This window comes from Melospiza melodia, chromosome Z, assembly GCF_035770615.1.
Source record: "Melospiza melodia melodia isolate bMelMel2 chromosome Z, bMelMel2.pri, whole genome shotgun sequence".
Taxonomy (NCBI): Eukaryota; Metazoa; Chordata; class Aves; order Passeriformes; family Passerellidae; genus Melospiza; species Melospiza melodia.
In genome coordinates, this window is record NC_086226.1 from 52,329,752 (window position 1) to 52,352,818 (window position 23,067).

General features: G+C 34.7%; 1 protein-coding gene across 4 annotated transcripts in view; it reads left to right on the top strand.

Annotated features, from left to right (window-relative positions):
- VPS13A (vacuolar protein sorting 13 homolog A) overlaps positions 1-19,890 on the top strand; it is a 108,099-nt gene extending 88,209 nt beyond the window's left edge. For 2 of the 4 annotated variants that reach the window (XM_063179666.1, XM_063179665.1), the window contains 10 exons: positions 75-188; positions 618-693; positions 793-956; positions 1,329-1,374; positions 1,642-1,765; positions 2,682-2,796; positions 12,975-13,060; positions 13,676-13,799; positions 15,226-15,300; positions 17,075-19,890. In XM_063179666.1, the coding sequence (XP_063035736.1) occupies positions 75-188; positions 618-693; positions 793-956; positions 1,329-1,374; positions 1,642-1,765; positions 2,682-2,796; positions 12,975-13,060; positions 13,676-13,799; positions 15,226-15,300; positions 17,075-17,125 (975 nt within the window). In that variant the 3' untranslated portion in view covers positions 17,126-19,890. Of the gene's footprint in view, positions 1-74; positions 189-617; positions 694-792; positions 957-1,328; positions 1,375-1,641; positions 1,766-2,681; positions 2,797-4,928; positions 5,605-12,974; positions 13,061-13,675; positions 13,800-15,225; positions 15,301-17,074 lie in introns of those variants that run through there. The other 2 variants (XM_063179667.1, XM_063179668.1) reach the window with 2 other exon arrangements.
- Positions 19,891-23,067: the final 3,177 nt, after the last annotated feature.

The window sequence follows — 23,067 nt, forward strand, 5'->3', positions numbered from 1 at the left end:
GAGATACTACACTGTTTGCCTTTGATTAAGCATAATTTAGGAAATATTTTCTCTAATACCTATTTTCATTTTAGGCTATTAAACAGATGTATATTCTTATTCTTGGCCTTGATGTGTTGGGTAATCCATTTGGATTCATAAGAGGCTTGTCTGAAGGGGTAGAAGCTTTTTTCTATGAACCATATCAGGTAAAAATCTCTGCTGTCCTTTTACAAGTAGATAGATAGACATTGTATTGAAAATCTATATTAACACTTTTTTGGTTTTAAATTTAGATTTAGAATTGAAAATTTCAAGTGAAAATGCCTGGAAAACTCAAGTGAGAGTAAAAAGGACAGAGGTGTCAACTTAACTACCAAAAGGCTATTTCTTACAGTTCACACCTTAAAATAAATATTTTGCTTCTCCTTAAAATAAGGAAACTTCATGGAATTCATTATTATTCTAAAATGGTCTGTCTTTCACAGGGGCTTTTGTGGGTGCTTTCGCACTCTATCGCTCAGTGTCATCCAATTTTCCTCTTTGTTACATATAAATCCCAATAAAAATGTACGATTTAAAAATATATAAGGCATACTATTCAAAGCTCGTTATGAGTGTGTCCTTTTTTCTCATAGGGAGCCATCCAGGGTCCTGAGGAATTTATAGAGGGAATGGCACTAGGATTTAAAGCGCTGGTGGGAGGAGCTGTTGGTAAGTTTCAGTGCTGTGATGGTAGTTCCCCTAATAGTAAACAATAGAGATGAGTATTTGTAAATTGCATTAGTTTTAATTTGGTTTATATTCCAATAGGTGGATTAGCAGGAGCTGCCTCAAGAATCACAGGTGCTATGGCAAAAGGAGTAGCTGCAATAACTATGGATGAAGATTACCAGCAAAAAAGGAGAGAAGCCATGAACAAACAACCCACTGGTCTGAGAGAGGGTATCACTCGAGGTGGAAAAGGACTGGTTTCTGTAAGGAGGAAAACAAAAATTAATTAGTTTTATGCAGGCAGGAGTACCAGGCACTTGTTGTGTTGCCCAGAGAGTTGTTGGTTTTCAATTTTTTTGAGTTAGTTTTTTGTTAGTTTCTTAATTTTAATTTTAGTTTTGCAAGTGTATGGCTACAATTAATGATAGTTTTATAGAAAAATGCAATAGGATAGAAAAGAAGGTAGAAACTGTGAAGCAGGTGCCTCTAATTCTCTTGCCTTGTAGTGAATTCTAGAACACTCCCAACACATGTATTTTTAGGCTATTCAGCAATGAAGTAGGAAGAAAAATGTTAAAAATGAAAAATACTATATGGAAGCATATTTGTAATGTCTGTTTTGTTTATCCTGGTAGGGTTTTGTCAGTGGCATAACAGGAATAGTTACAAAACCAATAAGAGGTAAGTCTGGTCTTGATGCATTAACTGTTCACACAACAGTGAATTCTTGATTTTTGATGAGCTGTTGTAAATCAGAGTTATAAAACTTTTTGTCAAGATTTTATATTTCTACTGACTTACAGTTTAAATGTTGTTTACATGAACTTTATGTGGAGACTATGTAGTTGTGTACCAAATAAGATTTGTAATGAAATGGTAATAAAACTTGTTAAGATTTTAAGAGAAACTCTGTGGTTTATAATGATTTACTCCTTTTAATGCTTTTAGGAGCTCAGGAAGAAGGAGCAGCCGGTTTTTTCAAAGGTGTTGGAAAAGGCTTAGTTGGAGCAGTAGCCAGGCCCACTGGTGGAATCATAGATATGGCAAGCAGCACATTTCAGGGTATTAAAAAGTAAGTAAAATAAGTGTACAGAATATCATATGGCATGAAAGAGACAATAGTCATACTAGTAGTACCTTGTGTCTTCATATCACTTCTATGTTATTTACATAATAAATAGGTGGCTCTTTACAAAATACACACTTGATATAATTAAAAAAACCACAGACACCAGTCTCAGCTATTTCTAGCATTACTGAAAAAAACTAGTTTAAATGTCTCAGCAATCAGACTTCCTTCAGCTGATGATTTTTAACTTTTACCCCAAATAAGCAGGAAAAAAGGACTTCTCAGATATGTTCAAAGTTACTTTATATATTATTACTCCTTTATGAAATTAGTTCCAAGATCACTAGATGATGCCATGTCAGAACTATGTTAAGACTACATTTAAATATTGTGACAGTCTCACGTTAATAAATTAATTGATGAAGATTATTTGATACTGTTATGTGCAATAAAGGAGGAGACAGTTTTGAAGATGCACTTGGTATCTTTAAATACAATTGTTCAGTGGCCCTGTTCTTAGTGAGTTGGATCACTTCTGTTACCATAAGAATGCCAGTCTTTTTTTTCCTGTTCAAGTTTTTTGGCAGAGAAATTCAAGAAGCATATCAGAGAAATATGGTACAGTTCTATTCCATGTGGTACAGTGGTCTTTACTTTTGAAGTTTTGAAGTGCAGTAGTTAGACACTAATTAGGTATTTACAGATATGTGCTGCTCTGTGCCATCTAATTTGATAATTGTTATTCTTGAAAATAGATTTCTGTAATGTCTGTAATTATGCCAAAGTGCATATAAAGACAACAATAGTTGTTATACGAGTACTTGAATTTAATTTGTATACAAAATATTTTCATTCCTTAGCTAAATAGTATAGTTGAGTAGAGATATTGATATGTATCTTAAATTTTCTGCTTTGTCAGGGTTGCAGATTCATCAGAAGATGTGATAAGCCTGCGACCACCTCGCTTCTTTAATGAAGATGGAGTTATTAGACCTTACAGATTAAGAGATGGAACTGGAAGTCAAATGTTACAGGTGAAGAAAATGAAAGATAAATTTTTGACATTAATTTAAACTCATCTTATATAGAAATAAATACTTTAGAATTTCTCTCTTCCTAAATTCCCATTCACTTCTTACCTAGTAACTCAGTAGCTAAGAATTCCATTTCTTATGCATGTAACCACACTGGGGATTTGGCTGCTGTGGCACAATTTTAGGGAGACACCATAAAGTGGATCAGTATATCTATAAAAGTTTATGCACAGAGCATTCTGAACAAAGAAAAAGGTCTATATGTGCAAATGAAAATTTTATTTTTTGTGAAAATGGTTGATAAATACACATAGTTTTTTGAGTAATTTTATAATATGTAGCTTAAACAGTGACTTTTAAGTCTTAGTTTTGTGTAAAACAGCATTTTAAAGACACTTTGAAGACACTGGAAATAGTTGTATTTATGTCATACTGAAGCCTTTGAAAGAACATAAACAGTTCTGAAATTGAATATTCTTTGCAGGAAGGATATGCTGAACAGCCCTTAGTTTTTAATGATTCATCTGCCATTTAAGCGAATTTGACTCAAAAATTCCCCTCAGAAAGGAAAGTAATTTCAGTTGTGACACACACAGCTTACTGAGTTTCTGTTTTTTCTTTTTGTTAGAAATAAAACTTCATTCTAGAAATGTTAAACCATAACAAATAAAGTAGCAATTAGTGATTGCATAAATTTAAACAGAATTTTAAAAATACGCATGAAAGGATTCACAGTGCTACAGAAATATTGTACCAGAATAACCTTTCTGGAGAAGTAAATGAGAAGGTAGTAGCCTTTGGAGAGCATTTTATGACTAATTTTGATTATTGCTACAGCTGTTTGTTCCATGTTGAGTTCCACTCTTGTTTCGGTTTCTCCTGCATTTCATTAGTTTGTCATTCATTTTCTGGTATAACAGGATTGATCTGTTGGGGATAGCTTAGCTATGTTCATTGTTCCATTCACTGGTCATGTAGTTCAGCCAACTGTGAAAGTGATTTGATAAATACTATACTTGTGCCTTTCTTGTAAATGAGATGGCTTTAACCTGTGCTCTCCAATTTATAATTGGTGTCATTAAGCCTTAACTACCCTCTGCCCTCTGGTAGTTAGAAGCTGCTATTGATGGATAACATAAATTTGTTACTAATCTTTATCCTCTTCTTGTTAAGAAAATAAATTTTCAAACATCTCCTTGTCTGTTTTAAAGTATATTGCTAAAACAAATGTTAGCAAACAGTCAGCTCTAATGAGCTGAATTTACATTGCTTTTGCTTCTTAAATTTGTACGTTTTTATATTTTGGGCTTTTTTCTGAGAAACCTTTACAAAAATCTGCCAGGTAGCTTCTAATTTCAATTTTTCTGTATTGTATGGCCGAGTACAGTACCTTCCATTATAGAACTTAAAATACATTAAGGCATGGCCTTGTGTAATGCCTTTGATATTTTGTGATGGGAGCCACCATTTGAATGTAGGTAAAACTGAAGGATTGGTACCTTCTTATTAGTTTTTGCTATTGATGATTCTAAGGCATAATTACTCTTGAAGAAATATTTTCAGAGCTCCAAGCAGAGTAGGTAGGTTTTCCTATAGGTAGTCAAATAAGAAAGTAGAGATTTGCATTTTTTCCCCAGTCATTAAATTCTGCTAAAGGGTATTTGGTCTTAATTTAACCCTTAAGTATAATAATATTTTTGGTTCTTAGTGTTTGTGGTTCTAGAGCTGTTACTTTGTTTTGCATGAGACTCAGTGTATTGCATGTCCACAATTTCAAAGAGTTTGAATAGAATAATATTTTCTTATGGATAAAAAGATTTCTCTCCCCTTTTGCATTGCTTCTTTGCATACAGGTCTGGTGACTGGTCACACTGTGGCCACTGTATTTTAGCTTTTCAACAGATTGCAGGATTAGGTTGGAATAAAACTTCTTTTGGTGATTTAGAGATTGTATATGCTTATCAAAGGAAATAGGATATTTTGTGTGCTCATACTGTGCCCTAAACTTAGGCTGTCACATCTGAATTTCTGTTTTCTGTGGTTTTATTTTGCTTTAATTAACAAACTTGCCAGGCATACTAGTACTTTTAAACTAATACTTCTGCTTTCTTCTTCCCTTACCATGCTTTCAGAAAAGGCAGGCCTACAAAGAGTGGACTATGGCTCACAGTAGTAGTGATGATGATGACAGTTAGGATAATGTGAATTGTAACAGATACACATGGCCTTTGTCATATTCTTTTGACTTTTGAGTTTTAAATGTTGCTGCTATAATGCCCGCTGAGAAATCGGGGTTTTGTGATACTAAATTCTTACTTTTTAAACTGTGAAAAAATGTGGGGATAATAAAATGTGTGATGATGACTGCTAGGCAAACAAGCAAATAATATAATAAAGATAGTCTTACAGATAAACCCAGACATTAGGTAAAATAGTATTGAATAATATGAAAAAATAAGTGATACCATGACTTAGAGTTTATTTCCAGATGTATTTTTATCAGCTGTGTTTAATGTTTTTTGCATTTATATAAGTGTTTAACAGGGTTCATTTACTATTGCTTTAAATGTGTTTAGTAAAACTTTACTGGTTTGTACAGTCCTTATTGGTGTTAAAATGCTGTTTGACTGTTTTATTCAATTACTCTTTCAAAAGTATTTTGTTGCTTTTCTTCTTAACAATAAACATGTCTAAAGTATATCTAAAATGGATTCATCTGTTCTGTTCCAACATTATTTCTCATGTTTCCTGGAACTAGATAGTGTAAGACCACTAAATGGCTTATAAAGATATTTAACATATAAAATATATACATTTTTCAAGAAATGTTATCATAAACTTTTAGTTTCTCATTTATCATTTGTTTTACCATAATTTTTAATACTTAATTTGTGTAACTTTTGGTATCCTTAAACATGTGAAATAACGGTTTATTTTGGTTTTTATTTTGACTACAAATTATTTGTTTCATAAGTCAATATTTTTATTTTCATAACAACAAAAAAAAGTAAAAAATCTGCCCCAGACCTAAACTCTGTGTAGAAACCACAGACATATGTGAAAAACATACTAGAAGTTCTGCAAGACATTGTGTAATAAAGCATACATAATATGCAAAAGTGTTTAGTTTTTTATTTACCTAGGCATTGGGGGGTGAGGGGAAAGTGTGAACACTGATCAACTACAATTTGGTACTGTAAATTCTACCAAATACCTTTAAAAGTTTCTGGTTTCTTTAAAAGGTACTTATTCTGTATTCATGGAAATGCTTGCACAGTTTTCTTGTTCTTTTTTTGTAGTTTGTTACTAAATTCAGATTTTTGTGTTGCACTTTAAAGATATCTTGTAATAGATAATTCTGAACCTGTATTATAATGCAAATTAATTCTTCTGCCACTATCTGGGCATTTGGCATTGCTCTGAAACAGGAAGAGCTTCTGAAATGTTTGCATATTCAATGTGGTAATGTTATGTCTTTCATTGTCTGTTGGCTTCCATTTATCAAAATTCTGGGGGAAGAACCATTAAAATTGTTAAGATTGCTTATTCTGGCACTGTGCATTCAAAAACTGCTATATAGGGTGATCTCTGGGCAGTTACCCTTTGCCCTTAATGTCACAGAGAAAAAGGGGGACAAACTAAGTTTGGGAGATGGTTTTAGCTGAAATTGCTGATGCTTATGATGCTACAGGTCATGTGTTCCTATTTGTTTTGTAATGCTGTCACCTCAAAAGGATGCCTTGCAGAAACAAATGAAAGGCTCTACTGCAGTGTGTTACTGCCTGAAACATTGTGGGAAGAATTTTGAATATTTCAGGTACAAATGGATCTGCTGTATTTTTTTGAAGAAAGAAATAATTTTGCTCTTCAGTTCTGAAAAAAGACACATGATGTCAAAAAGTTGAGAAAATTGTTAGGTGTAACATAATGGAAAGGTTACTGTGACATTTAATTAACTTTATTAGGTTTTGAAAATTTGGAATAATGTTACTTAATGTTATCTTTTTCCTTAGTGCTGCTTTACTGCAATTTCATTTTTTATTCTATAAAATTGTTTTTCTTTTGTAATGGCCGATCTTACTAGAAAATGCATTAGAAATGTCATAATTTTTGCCCCAAAATTGACCTAGGTTTTAAATTTTTTTCACTCAGAATCCTACAAGTTTATGCAGAACATGGAGGTAAAATTAGTACATGACTGGTAGTATTTCTGGGTCAGATATTACACATTCAAGTTACAGTAGAGTATAAATGAAAATAATTTGTTCTTTACATGCTAGATTAAAAGGTTGTAGAATGCTAAGTAAAAAGAAAAAGCCCAGCAAAACTAACAGCTCCAGTTGGAGCTGGCAAATATGATTATATGCCCTAGAATATTTTGTCTCTGGTATAGTTTTATTTTTCTATTTTTGAAGTTTTTGTGTTAATAGAAAATATAGTAATCTTGTGCAAGTATTTTACTTGTTTCTCTCTTGAGTCTAGGCTTCTCTCAACATACATAAAAAAAGAAATAAATTGGATCTGTGGATATGGGGATTTGGGATAACAAGAAATTTTACTATCTGGGATATTGGTACTCTCTTTAGGTCATGGGACGAAAAGCTGTGAAAACTTAAAGCAGAAACTGATGTTCTTTCAGGATGGAAGAATCCCCAGAACTAAAATGAAAACACTGAAACATTTAGAGGAGATTTAAAATATTGTAGCAAAAAAGAGCGACCACATTTTCAATTTTTTTTTTTGTCTTTAATTTTGTCAGTTGAACTTTTGGCTGCATAATTCCACCATCCCATTCCTTTTAACTGCTGAACTGAATTTGAAGTCCACACATTTCAGTGTGTCCCTGAAAATTCCATGTCTGAGTGTCCTCCTTTTATCTCAGATTGCTGGATTTTGTGCTGGTGACAAATTGACAATGCAGCTTTTCCCAAGAGTTCAGTTTTACTCTTACAGTGACTTGTATAACTTCCTTGCGGAGGTGAATAACTGGCTGTGCTCTTTACCTTTGATGTCATTCAGTATATCTCTTTTGTTCAGACCTCTCTGCTGGTCTGGTTTTCTCAAGATGCTCTGTAGACATAGGTCAGTGCCTACTTTAGACTGTTTTGGGGATCATTTAATAGACTGTTTATGCATAAATTGTTATTAGTTATTTCTAGAAGCAACAGATGTGTGAGGTCTTGGCCTGCCAGGAAATAAAGCTGAAAGCATGGTTTTGTGCTTTTGAAGCTGAGTCATTAGCAGTTGCACTGTGCAGTCAGTGGTTCTCTGTGTCAATGTCTACCCAACTTCAAAACATGCAAAATATTTTTATTCTTATTATTTTAAATTTTCTTCTATAACTAGTGAGTTTGTGATGATGCTTATACTGTGTTGTATAAGGTTGTTGCACAATTATGTTGCTTCAGAGAAGACAGTTCTTCAAAGCTGTGCTTCATTACCATATCCTCTTGTATTGGAGGTGTTCAGCTTTTGGTTTAGTGATTCTTTTTGGTCTTGAGCTTCGTATCAGGTAGGATGTTGAAATGATTTGAGCAGCCCCTTGTTCTTTAGCATTCACTGCCAGGAAGAACATCTGAGGAGTCAGAAAAGTATGTCATGCTAATTCTTGCTGTCTTTCCCTCACTGTTCTTGGGTTTGATTTCAAATCAAAACATAAACATCCATGTCCTGAAGTACCCTAAAACTGAGGTTTCACTTTGCAAAATTACATTCTTTATGAAGTTCAAAATAACTTCATTTTTAGTTGACATTGTCCAGACTCTTACTTGCTGGTCCCTTTACTGACTCACAGATGTCATGATCTGTCCTGCTTTGGAAAACCTTGTCTGTCTAGGTTAAAGGAAAAGCAGGATCCTTACCACTTAAATATGCAATGTTTGGGTACTATTACATAGCCATTGCCCAATCCCAAATAGAAGACAGTTATGGGAAGCTGTCTGAAACCAGTTGACACTGATTGTTCCAGAGGAATATGGAAGCCTGCATTACTCAATTTTATTTTTATTTGATTGTGAGTGAAGCATAAAGACAATATTCTTTAATTTCCCTGCTGATGAATCATACTTCAAATGGTATGAATCCAAGAGTTTTGGTTGTATTGGCAGGAAACAGAACATCTAGATGTGGTCATTGTGATGGAAGTGTAGATCAGTATGGGTTCTCCATTTCAGCTACTCAAACAAATTCTCCTGTGTATTCAGATCAAAAATTTATTAAGATAATTCTGCCAGTCATCATAGGCAATTTGTATTTCTGCTGTGAAATAAAAGTTTTGCATTCTGAAAAGAAGGTGCTGTCCTAATTTTTATTGTCTTGCTGTGGCCTTAGATTTAAGCGTTAACTATGACCACAGATTCCCACCGATTTAATAAAACCAGGTGGATTTCGGAGTTACTGTTCAGCATGGCTAAATGGAATGTGAATACAGATATTAACACATCATGGACATTGCACATTGCTTTGTGTTTTGTATAATGACATTGCACATTAGGATAATTGAAAGAGGAAGTAGGTAATAAAGGATTATTGGTGGTTATTATTCATAAATGATGAAGGAATTTTGCATGGTGAAAAATGAATGTTTTACAGGTTACTTTTTATTTAACAGTTTTTCCCTTTTTTCACACTCATTCAAGCTACATCTACGAAGTCACTTAGGAACTGGTTAGAACTTTTAAATGTTTCTTTGAGGAAGACTGGATAGATAATGATACCAGGTTAGCCTGCTGAAATTAGCAATTCTACAGCTTTTGAAAAAGTTACCTTGTAATTTGCCCTGAAAGAGACATTCATGGTTGGAGTTTCTAGCAACGACAGTGGATTGCCTTCAGAATTCACACATTTGGACAGTAACCAGTTCATTGGGAAATATACTGGTAGTCCAGATGAAAGTTAATTTGAACATCAAGAGAGAATAGATTTCCAACCACTTTCTAAGCAGTAACAGCCTTTTCAGTATTTTTTTACATACTGTTTCATCTGAGTGAGTTCAAGAAGGTTGTCAAACATTCTGACTTAAGTATCACACATACTACTAGTATTTTTTATAACTTTTACCAGGGGATTCACAGATTTTAATTTTTCTCTCCACTACTTAATTTTGCTCTGGATAATTTCTAACTTTATCAAAGGCCTCTTGGCTTGCTTCTCATTACATTAAGAAGGTGTGGTGTGATTAGGAATCTCTCCAGGTGCAGAGATACCACTTTTAAGACATTGGGCATATTTGCATATATATGCATAACTGATCACTTTTACTGTTAGATTATTGCAGTGACATTTGAGTAATTGTACTGCAGGTAAGAATTGCAAAGGAGGGGATTTCTTATTGTGTTACTTCATGCTTTACAGCTTCTGGAGTGTCTTTTTTTAAATAGATTTGCACAAACTTAATCAGGTGATTAAAATGTTTTTAATTTGAAATACAGACATTGTATTTTAAAGATCTGTATGTGTTTTCTTCCACTGTCGAAAGTAACATTGAACAAAGAATGCTTGGTTAATGTTACTTTTCATAGTTTTCCATCACCAAACAGTGGTCCAAGTTGCTGTCTTTCTCCAAACAATAGCTACATACCATAAAAGTTTTAAGAACTATTTATGCATCTGTATTGAGTGATCAATTATATATCGTTTTATGTTTGAGTGGTATAAGGCACTTTGGCAGCAGAGTGCAGTAGTGAGCTTGTTGCAAGAATTGTCAGCAGTCTCCCTCTATGATGTATTCCCAATGAATAGGTAAAAGTCTAGTGCTAAAAAGGATGAAGACTGGAAATTAAAGGTAGAAAAATACAAAGGCAGAAAATTTAAAAGTAGTTACTGCTTAGCATTAGCAAGTCTTTGTTCCCTTTATAAATAGTCTGTGCAGCATTTCCTTGTGTTTTATTTTGCAATTAACTCCTGTTGTGTACAAAACTATAAACACAGTTTATGATTTTTGACTCATAGCTAACAATGAGGACTAGTTATCTCAGTGTGTGCCACATGGCAGCAATGTTTTTGTTCTCCACAAGTTGCATGTTTGGAAATCTTATAGAATGAAACACTTTTTGAAGAATTTGGTATATGTTTAAATAACTTTTGTTTAAGGTGTCACTTGTGCAATAATTAGGTACTGTACTTGCGTAATAATTTTCACAATTCCCAATCTGTTACCTGTAAGCTGAGAAAATTACATCGGGGAAATGACTAGTTGAAAATTAGCTAGCAATCTAATCAGAAAATATAAAGAGGTAACTCTCCTTTCCTAAGTCCCACTTAAAGGCGATTAATATTTTGATTGAGAGCCTCACTTCTATGCTGTGCAAAGCATAAGGTTACTTTCTCCAGCATGGGAAATCTTCTCCATTCTAATAAGGCTAAATTGCTAAATGCTTTTATGTACACTTTGAATACAGAAATACTTGTTATTCTGTGTGATATTTATATGTTTGGTCAGTAAGAGTAATATGTGTCATTGTCAAAGTGTCTTGCAGTTCAGTGAAGTGTATTTTATATGTATTCTGAACCACCCTTGCTCTTCCCACACGTTTCTTTAAGTTCTTGTCAGTCCTCTCTTCCATTTCCCTGTCATTCTTTTTAGGCCACTAATGAAAGGCCATCAGTGTACAGACCTAGACCAGTAGCCTGACCTGTGGATCATATATCCTATTCATGGTCCATAGTATGTCCATACAGCCTCCTTTGTCTTCTAACCATCCAGTGTGTTATGTGCTGGAACGTAGTAGGGGCTACCTTTCAGAGAGGTTTTTTCAGTTATTTATTTATGTCCAAGCTTCTAATACAAGAGGCAGGGAGAAATACATTTCAGAGGCAGAGCAACACCTTGAAAAAACTTGAATAAGATGTTTCCAAAAATTAAAAAAAAAAAAAAAAGCTTATTTTCCAAGCCCTTAGTTCCTCATTTTTTATGCCATTCTTCTTGTGGAATTCGTCCTGCTGCTGACACTAGCTCTTGTAGCAATAAATGCAAGCAGTGACTTCTGTAAGTAGGCCTGTGACCAATAGCTGTGATTTTGTAGCCTGAAAGAGATGGGATATTCCTGAAAGAGGAATAATTGGAAATTTCTAAGAGCTTTTTCAAAAGCTCTCCTTAGGGTAACCTGCTACTCAAATATTCATGCTTTTTAGTCACAAAAGAATCAGTATCTTTGTGGAAGAGGTAATTTTTAAAAAGTCTGTGCAAGTGGAATTATCCACACAGTCAAATTTGAAGTTTTTTACACTTTTAATTAAATGTCTTCATCATTTTACTGTGTTGGGGAACACGTATTAAAGGGCTTTGCCTTCTTAACTGTTTTAAGAACTAATCTAGATTTTTTTAAAACTTTTGCATATGTGTTGGAAGCTGTATATTGGTAGTTAAGACTTTATTGAATCATACTAGTTTGTTCTAATCTGGTGTTGCTTCCAAGTTGTAACAGCTGGGAAGCATGCAAGCAATTGTGTTGTAGCAATATTAATTTGACCACTAGTTTGATTGCTTGCTGCTCAGGAAGTCAGAAATCCAATGATTGCCAAGTCATGTGACAGGTACAGGGCTTCTGTTTTTAAAGAAATACTTATCTGCTGTCATCAATATTTTAAATATATTGCTCATTAAAAGTATTCTGCTACAGTATTCACATAATTGTAGGAAATGGTTTAGTTAAAGTATACAAAAGAATGTAGAGGAATGCTGAGTACTACCTCAAGTGCATTATTATTAGTCCCACTGTCTACATGGTAATTAATGGTGCTTATATACAGCTAGGTATTATAGATTTATTCTCAGGGTTAATTAGTCAATGTTTTGGAGGCAATGCGATAAAGTAGGAAAGGAATCTTTATTTTGTTTATTGTCTCAGAAATGTATTAGTTAGCAGAAGTTCAGTGTATATCAAAAATATGTAGAAGACAGAGTCCTGACACTTTTAGAGAAGTTATATTATTCCTTGTCAGTTTTGGTTAGGATTGATTTTTATTTACATAGGTGTATTAACTGCAACCAAGTAGTTATGAACATTAGCTATTACAGATGTTAGTTATATTTTGACTTAATGAAAGTAGCCTTTTATTTAAAAGTCTATGCTTTGTGATTTGTTACAATTTATATTTTTGGAGCATAAATAACGTTTATGCATAAAATTAGTACATTATTAGCATATTCAAAGCTATAAAACTTCTGTCTCTTTTAGAAAATTGAAAATGGAAGATTTGCAAAACTCAGATATATTGCACATGCTATGGTCAACAGTACAGATCTGTTAATGGTAACAAAAAGGTAAACAGTTTTGACTCTGAATAATATGTACTTAAAACAATCATAAAAATGTGCATGCCTTGATGATTGCTGATCAGTAACTGCACTGTCACCATATATGTAGACAAAAAAATGGGGAAGCCATGCCTAATGTTCTGGTAATAGTGGTAATAATGTTCAACAATGTCATTGTTTGTAATAGGAGAATGTTCAGGGTTATTTCTCTACTATTTAAGAAGGGAAAGAAGTACTGATTTTAAGATGCTTTAGCTAAGAAGGATTTGTTATAAACTGGGCTAGGCTAAAATTATCTGAACTATGGGATTCATTTACAAAGGTGTATTGAAGGAAATAAAGGATAATATAGGAACAGTCAATATCTATTAGTGGAGTATGGGGCATCCTTCTCAAATACAGCTTGAAGTAGTGTTACAGTTTTGCTATGAAACACAGTATTTTAAATGTAAGAGAGAGTTTCAAAATTCACTCTGTTGGAAAGTGTGCTGTATAGTTAGAGATCATGAGATGAAACCTATTTTGCAGTGACAAATTAATTCACTAGAGAAAGGGTAACATGACAACTTCTAAGGTTTTTTACATTGATTTTTAAAACTACTTTTATTTTCTGGTACCTAGTGGTGTGTTATTTGTGACAAAGGGGGCATTTGGACAGCTGACATGTGAATGGCAATACACTTATGATGAATTTACCAAAGAACCATTCATCGTTGATGGTCGAAGATTGCGCATTGAAGCCAAGGTACATTACTCTTACCGTGTTTTGTTGTCTTTTTTTGTTACTGTTTATGAAATTGAACTTTGAATTTCTGCTCACTCTCCTCTGAGTTCTTGATCTCCTTTGTATTTGAGATGTACTCAGAGAAAGGAGTTGAAACTTGTCATGAGTGAACTCCTCAGATAACTAGTCTCTGACTGTTTCAAGCAGCATAGTAACTTGGTCTTTGCAGATGAGATTTTTCCTTGAGCTGTAGGAATTTTTTGTTTGTATGCCCCAGTTCATGGTGTATTCATAGTCTGAAAAATGCTGATACAACACAAGGCTCAGAACATTGCAGAATATTTTTATTATGCTCTCTGGGGCATATAATAAGGTTTTATTGTCTTCGAACTGACCATAATGACATGTATATTTTCCCTCTCTGTACAAATTGAAGAATGTTGCTCTTAGTTGCAATTTTTCCTTAAAAAAAAATCCTTAAAATTCTTTTCCCTGGTAAGCTGACAAAGGACCTAAGGAGAAAGGTGACCACTAATGGCTATTTACAGAGACACTTTTCTTAACAAAAAGTCTTAAATTCCTACTGATCTGTTAACTGAACTTAGTTAACTGAACTTCATTCAGTAAGTTTCTCTGCCAGTATTTTGTTTCTGTTTTTTATAAACTGCACATGTGTAATTACACATATTGGTTATCAGGACAGTCTTGATGGTGCAAAACGTCATTCAGTTTTTCACTCAGATTATTTGTTTCTATTGCAGAGAGCATGAAAGGCAGAGCCATATTGGTTTGGAATCCTCCAAACTGGATTTCTGACTGCAAGTGAACTTTTCCAGGATGAAATAATTCTTAGCATTTCTGCCATTTCAGACAATGCTGAATAACATATCCATCTTTACCCCTACACAGCAGTCATTTCAGAATCCATTAACATGTCTGCAGTATGCTCTGTATTGAAATCTATGATTGAAAACTGTATTTTGCAAATAACTCCATACGTTTTTCTTTCTGAAGCTTAAGTCGTTGTTTTTACTACCTATGTCCACTACTTGCAAGTCAGTATTGGTGGAATGTCCACTCAAGTAATGACTTGAAGGAGAATTGCAAATTAAAACCTTGGGGAGTAATGGATTTTGTTACCACATGTACATGATCTGCCTTCCATTCCTACACACGTTTATAGGCCCTTATCCAGGGACTCCATGGTAAAAAGCGGAGTCTGTTACTGCTGGAGTGTTCACCCTACTGAGCTTTCATGCAGAAAATGGTCTCTCTCAGGGTATGTGCATGTGATGCCAACATACTCAGATGACCTTTCTTGGTACACTTGGCTGTTTGAACCATTATAGCTGCCTTGATAGTAAATAGCATCGTGGTCTTAAAGCCTGAAGTAGCTAACTTCAATTTTGAATTAATGTTTTGGTTTTACGTTTTTTTTTTTTTTTAGGAACGAGTTAAGTCTGTCTTCCATGCCAAAGAATTTGGAAAAATTATTAATTTTAGAAGTCCAGAGGATGCTAAGGTAAAGTCAAAATGCAATTAAAAATATAGTGGTAAAAAGTGTAGCAGAAATACTCTTAACCTGAAACTATGTATAGTTATGTATAACTATGTATAGTTGAAATTCAGTATTTCCACATATCCGTTAGACATGGAAATAGCAATAATCTACTCAGTACTGAATTTAAAAAATAGTCAATTCCAACACCAGACTTTTCTCTACATAAATCTTCTGAATTACAGCAGTCTGAGAAAAGATTGATTAAACAGTTATGCTAACAAAAACTAAACAATCTCGAATATGAATTAGAATAGTACATTTTAATAGACCAAAAATATTTGTAAATTACTCCTAGGTGGTGGGCAGGGATGGGGTGTTACTGCTCTGTTCGTTAAAATACAGATTTTTTTGAAGAACGAAGAAAATCCTTAATAAAAATACCAGTAGTTTATGTGGTATATGATATTGCAGCTATTGTTATACACATTTTTGGTATAACATCTTCATTTTGACATCATTAGTTTTGACTGCAACAGACAGTAGGAGCAGTTCAGATCTGCTGCCAGAAGATAGCTACTTGTCAAAGTTCTGCCTTGTTTTTAACTAGTGTAGCTAGTAATTTTCACCAAAAAAATGCATGAGTCTTGAGTGTATTTCAGAGGGATGTGGTTGCATTCTCTTATTAGTTTAAGTTGCTTTTGCATCTTCTCATCAGTTTAGGTTCTCATCAGCTTTTCTCTTTCTGAGGGTAGTTTCTAGTTACAGGTAAATGGTAGCAGTTAACTCTTACCTCAGAAAGGTAAGGGCCCTGTGCTGAATTTCACTTGCCTCTAATCTTTGGAAGTGCTGAGGTTTGTTTTTTTTCTTTTTGGCTGTGTGGTACAGGGCTGGGCAGTGCTGAGATCCATTAGTCTCTCTGGGAGAGGAATCCCATCTACACCCCAGCTAAATCAGGAACTGTTCCAAAAGTGAAATTAGTACATCATATTACATATATCACAAGTATAAAGTAAGGGAAGGATATGTAAAAAAAATGAATACACCTTTCACAAAAATATTGGGGTGTTTATTTACCTAGAGAGGTAAATAAAACAACAAAACCAACACAAATGTTCATATGAGGAGATAGAACCTGATACAGTAAGAGGTTCTGATCTAAAGTAATCCAATCATCTTTCTTCAAAGTGGTATGCACACCCTTTATAATATATAACCAATGTAACTTCATGTCCTACTCTAGACTTCCATCTCACTGCCCTTTCCCCCAAGCCTCCTTTTTTTTTTTTTTCCAATTCTCTTGGGAAATTAATTTCCCTTTTATATGCACATTCCTTAAAATAAACAAGATACAGTTAAAGAAAGCTTTTTTCCTAAGTAACCTATCACACTGCTGCAACCTGTTATTGTCTTCTGTCTGTGGTGATCCTTGCTTCTCTGTTGTCATCTGTGATTTGTCTAGAGCTGTAGACAAAAGCAGAGCCAGGATGGGTGTTAAATGTTGTCTTCTTTTTTTTTTTTTTCAAATCTTGCTCTTTGAAGTTCAGACCAGGAAACAAGTTTAAAGTGACATGGTATCAAATGTTGAATATTGGTGCTTAAATGGCTCCATTCTCATGTTAGAAAGACAGGGGTCTATAGAGGTCTACTCTACAGAAGAATTTTTAACACTGTGTTAAAACTTGGTTAGGAAAAGAGCAGGTAGTAAAGACAATGACAAAAACCAGTCCAATTTTCAGCTGCTTTGTCTGTTTTGTACCACAGAAAGATTTTGATTTTTTCTTTTTTCTTTACACAGTGGATCCTTTCCAAACTAGAAGAAGTACGAGAGAATCAGCCAAAATTGTAATGAATGGAGAAGCACCAAGATGAAGAACACTGACAGCTACCTTTTAATTCCTCTTTCACAAACAGAACTGTTTGAATATCATCAACAGAAGCAAAAACAGGAAGGAGAGAAGATTTATCCAATTATTTATTATGATCAGAACAGTCCATATCAGAAAAGTAGATGATGTTAGATTAAAAATTATGTAATGATAAAAAATCTGCCAAGTTTTGTCTTGGTTTGCTTGGTTTTTTAATGTAAGAATTTCAGATTTCATTTTTTATATAAGCAGTGTAAAGTGAGTTTGTCTTAACCTTTGATACTGAAACTGAACTCTGGAATAATTCTTATGATAGTATTTGGAGCAAGTCTTGCAGTTTTGATTTGATTGTGATAATCAGTAGTTACTTTATGTTTTGGTTATAATGTGACTTGAGGCTGTGTTGAAATACAAATTTCTGTGTCAAAGGAAATGTTAACTTAATCACTAATGTTGAAACTCAAAATATAAGAAGGAGGATACTGGTCAGAGAATTTGAATTGAAGTCACAAGTGGCTGCTTAATTGACAATACTAGGGCAATAAATGAAAGGACCAGATCACAATTAATTTATACAGTACAGTATGGCTTCTGGTGTAAACTTTTTTTATATCCTACTCAAGGAAATGTTGCAGCACCTCTATCAATTATTAAAATTTAACAGTTTACAAAAATGCGTATTGGGGAGAATTAACTCTGCACTAAAAATATTATTAAAGCCTACTATTAGATAGTAAGTTAGTAACAGTCTTGCAACTCAAGAAGGAGTTTATGGGGTTATAAGTGCACTGTTGCATACCAAATATAAATGCCTTGAATTACACACAATTAGCAATTGTGTGCTAAGCAAAAGACTAGTGGAATCAAATTTATATTAAATAATTAATAAAATATGTCACACTTACTTTTATTAACTTTTCTTACCCAGTGAAACTTCTTTGTTTCATACCCAGACAGCAGCATTTTATTAGCTTGAATGTCTGCAATTCTGTTTATTTCTTAGATGTAGTAGTCGTAGTATTGTTGAGTGGCTGTTTACTGCAGGTGATACAAAAAGTACATGAAACAACACAGTGTTACACGAAGGTTTCCATAAATTCCCATATCAAAGTCTTCAAAATATCTTGTACATATAGAAAGCACCTACTGCCAAAATGTTATTTCCAAACAATAGTTTGGAATATTTATAGCTACAGGATAAAATTCTAACACTGCTGGCGATGCTTGAAGTATCCAAATTGTTCCGTTATTATAAATCTAAACCAACTACCATGTAACCTGTATTTGCAGATGTTTAATTTACCATGAGTCTTGCCATTGGTGTTGAGTAACCATTTAGCAGGTTACAAAATACAGGTAATCTTGAAATTTTCCCTATAAATTGCAAATGGAATCAAAATACTATAAGGGGATTCAAAGCTATTACAATGACGGTGTTAGTCCAATCATTTTGTACACCAAATACATACCAAGAGTATTAACTCAGGTTATATCACGCCAAACTTCCATACCTTGCCTTAGATAAGTAGTGGTTTTAGGTGCACTGAGTACCATTCTTTATGTCTCTTGTTTTTCATCTGTCATTTCTGTCTTAGGCATGATAGTTCTTTTAATAGCCTCCTAATGTTCTTGATAAAGTGTGTGGTCTCCTCTGCATTCCCAGAATTTACAGACTACCTGCTGCAAATTTCACTTGAAATGCATTGTGTGTGTACTTTGTACGTTCCCATTTGTGTGTAGCTTTTCCATTTACCTAATTCAAAATATCTTCTCTCCACAGAGCCTCTATTTTAATTATTTCTTACATTTATTTTGCCAACAAACTCTGATTCTCAAATCTCAGCTGGCTCTTTGGTAATGCTAAAGCAATTTAACTCTTAATGTTGAAGGATTTCTTTTAAATGTGCATATTTGTGATTAAACAGCTGATGTTTTGGAAAACATAACAATTCCCCCAGAATGGCATTTTTCTTATAGCCTATAAAATGTTTTGATCTTCTTCTAACTAAAAGCCTTAAGACAGGATCTGAAATGTCCTCAAGTCAGTGTGGGACTTCTCTTCCATATCCCTTAATTTCCACTTGTAATGAAAATATGATTTTCTATAGGTCCCTTTTCTAGTCCATAATTTTTGTATTTTGACTTTCTTTTTTAATAAACCTTTCTCCATACAGTCATGAAAGAATTTTGCCATTTCTTGGCAAACATCAGTTTTCTCCTTTAACTATGTATCACCCCAGAGTGAAGAGAGAAGTATTTAGACTTGTGCCATCGTGTAATTTTCTGGATTACTGCAGGTTGTATGAGATGTCTACTCTGCTGTGCCTCATTCCTTATTGCAATATGCATATTTTTTTCAACAAGAAGGCTGAATAGGTATGTTAAGTTTTACTGAAAGTCTATATGCAACTAGAAAAGGGGATCTTGATAAACATTAAAATGTAGGCATTTGGTTCTGCCCACTGTGGTGTTTAAAAGTGTAACTTGGCCTTTACTGAAATGCTGAAGAACTGCTCCTCTTCTACATGACTGTTATGTAAACTTAAAACATTTGAGAAATGTCATTTGGGTTCTCAGTTTGCTAAGGGTTACAATTACCTCTAAGAAATTCATGAAACATTTGTAAGTCTGATTGTTACGCTTCCTTTTTGTTCAGCTGCATGGCTTTCATAGCATGGCTGTCTTGGTTTCCTCCCCCACTCCACCCCCACCTTCTTAATCTTGAATAAAGTGAAACTGAATTTTATTTGACTGAAATGTGATTATTACTTGTTTTCTTTATGTTCTGCTTTAATTAAAAGATAATACCATTCATTACTCGGAATTTCATAGGTCAAGTCAAATCCTGTCTCTGAGGACACATGGTCAAACTTCTTTTGCAGCCATCCTAGGAAAAGAGAATTATGGATTTTAGAATTTACCTTTGGTTTATTATTTTAAGACAAGTTTTTAGTAACTAGATTAACACGTATCAGTTCCTTTTAAAATTTTTTTTGAGATGTGGGGTGGTTTTGGCTCTTGATTTTGTTGTTTTTTTTTTCTCTGTGTTGCTGTATTGAAAAAGACATAATGATGTTGCCAGACAATAGAATCATGGAATGATTTGAGTTGAAAGAGATATTACAGATCACCTAGTTCCAGTCCCCCTGCTCTGGGCAGGGCCACTTTCAGCTAGACCAGGTTGCTCAGAGCCCCATCTAACCTGGCCTTGAATAGCTTCAGGGATGAGGCATGCACAACTTCCTGGGGCAACCTATTGCAGTGATTTACCATCCCCAGAGGAAAGAATTTCCTCCTGACATCTTAATGTAAACCTACTCACTTAGTCTGAAGCTGTTCCCTCTTGTCCTATCACTACATGCTCTTGTCAATAGCTCTTCCTGAGCTTTCTTGTAGGCCCCCTTTAGGTTCATGAGGCTGCTACATCATCTTCCCAGAATCTTCCCCTCTGAGACTTAATCTCCTGAACTCTGCCTTCATAAAAGAGCTGCTCTAGCCCTCAGACCGTCTTCCTGGCCTTCCTCTGGACCATCTCCAACAGGTCTGTGTCTTCTATTGAAAGCCACAGAGCTGGCACAGCACTCCAGGTGCACTCTATGAAACTGGAATGGAGGGGCAGAATCCTCTCCCCACCCTGCTGGCCACACTGCTTTGGATGCAGCCCAGGATACATTTGGATTTCTGGCCTGCATGTGCAGTTGGCTGGGTCTTCTTTCGTCTTCTCATCCAACAGCACCCCCAAGACTTGTTCAGGGGTGCTCTCAATGCATTCTCCACTGAGCCTGTACTTGCACTTAGAATAACTCAATTCTTGTGAAATCCTCTTTTCAATTTTTTTTCTCATTATAAAGATTGTGTATGTATGCCATTAGCTATTTTTTATCTTTAGCGTTTTACATAATTACTCTTATTGGCAGACTTGGGAATTTTCTGCCCAGTATATGCAAGTACATCTATGCATCACCTAAGAGATGAAGCTTTATCTAATTTGTGCAACGATGATCTTGGTCACAATTTTTGTTTTTGTGGCTGCAAGAATCTAAAGTTCACTGACCATGCACCCAAGATGTTGTAATTTGGGTTTGATTGTCTTCACAGCAAATCTGGAACAAGAATTCTAAATATTCTTGTTATGCCTCAAGTAAAGAGTCGGTTTATTTTAAGTCTGCTCCAACAATAAGTAAAAGAATGTCTTATGTAATTTTTTGTTTTAGCTTGTCATGGTACAGCAAAGGCTGAAACATAGGGCTGCCAGAACAGGCATGATGATATAATATGCAAAAAGGGGAGAAAATGAAATTCTCTTTTTGCCGGATATCTCCGAATGTTTTTTTTATCTTTGTACATGTTCACTTCTTGTTGAAATAAGCAGATTGAGAACTATGTGCAGAGGTTTGTCTTGGTAAGCACTTTCATGTATGCTTCTGATTGTTGGTTGTGAAGTGTGACAACAAAGCAAACTTGTGCTGATGAGTCCTGCAATGGTAACAGTCTTAACATCTGCAAAACTCATACTCCAGCAAAGCCAGGCTCCCACATTCATGGTGCAAACATCCTACTCACGTACACAGCAAATCTTGACTCTCAGAGAAAACCTCTAAGAGTTTAAACGTATTTTTCTGGAAGTTCCAGGGGGCTCAAAACTAGATCAAGCAGTCAAGGCATTTGGGCATTTTATAGGCCTTCTTCTAATAAATCTGCTGCCCTAGAAAAGTATTACATTGATGTCTTTTCATGTGACCAGAATTTTTAAAGTAAAACTCCATTGTCTATAGATCTTATGACAAGACTTGCTTTTGAATTATTCTCTGAGCAACAATGGTTAATTTATGACAGTAGGTTTAAGTACTTCTTTCAGTATTTCTAAAGGAGGGTTCAGATGACATGTTGGATGATATGGATGTAACATGGATGATACACAGATGGGCTGTTGCATAGTGTGCTTTCCACCACCCCCTGTCGGCTGCCTCTCCTTCAGCAAGTGGCTCTGCGTCCTGTGCCTCAGGACACAGAGTGAAGAGCCTCATCCTCAGCTGCTCTTCACTGTTCAACCTCATCCTCAGAGGCTCTTCACTATTCCCTCAGCATAGAGAACTGCCATTCACTAGTATGGACACAGTGTTACAGGTCAGTGTCCTTCACTTCCTTAAAAACATAAAAGCATCGTTAAGAAGGGGCTTCTCCTGGTTTTCCGACACTAAAGAAAAAGTAGATTTTTAGATTTTTTTTCAAACATTACAGACTGTTTTCTTCTGGAAACACTACTTTTTCTGTATTTCAGGAGAAAAAAGGAACTGTGTTTTTTAATATGTCAAACTGCAAACATCTTTTATGAGCAGGGAAAGGTCAGGGTGTGCTTTTCCCAGGACTGAGCTGTGAGAGCTATCCCCTGGCGGCACACACAAGTGCACTAGCTACTCAAACTGAAAATTCAGTAGAATTTTTTTATTTTTATGCGCCACACAGAAACTGTTATTTTATGCCAACAGTAAAAGCTATTGCTGTATTACTTTCCCTTAGAAAAATGGCATTTTGATGTATTTAAGTATAGGAGAAACTTGGCACATCTTTTGAGGTTAATTACTGCTACTATAAGGCTCTTCTACTAACGTGCTAAACTCACCAGTGTTGCTGGGTGAGCTGATTTGTGCCAGTAACCTCTGCAAGTTTTGCATGGTAAGAACAGCCTTCAAAATTGCCCTCATGTCCTTTATTATTTCATCTGAGAATTGTTGCCACAGTGAAGGAGAACTGAATGTGCTATTAGTGGTGTTGCCATTTTTAGTGGAGGGGTTTGTAGTTGGGCAGAAAATATGGGAGGTAGGAAAATGGCTGGAAATCTTCTAGAAAACTACCCATGAAGCTTAATAGCAAGGGGAATGCAACGTGCAAAAGCAGGTTATATGAGTGACTTGGTGGAATT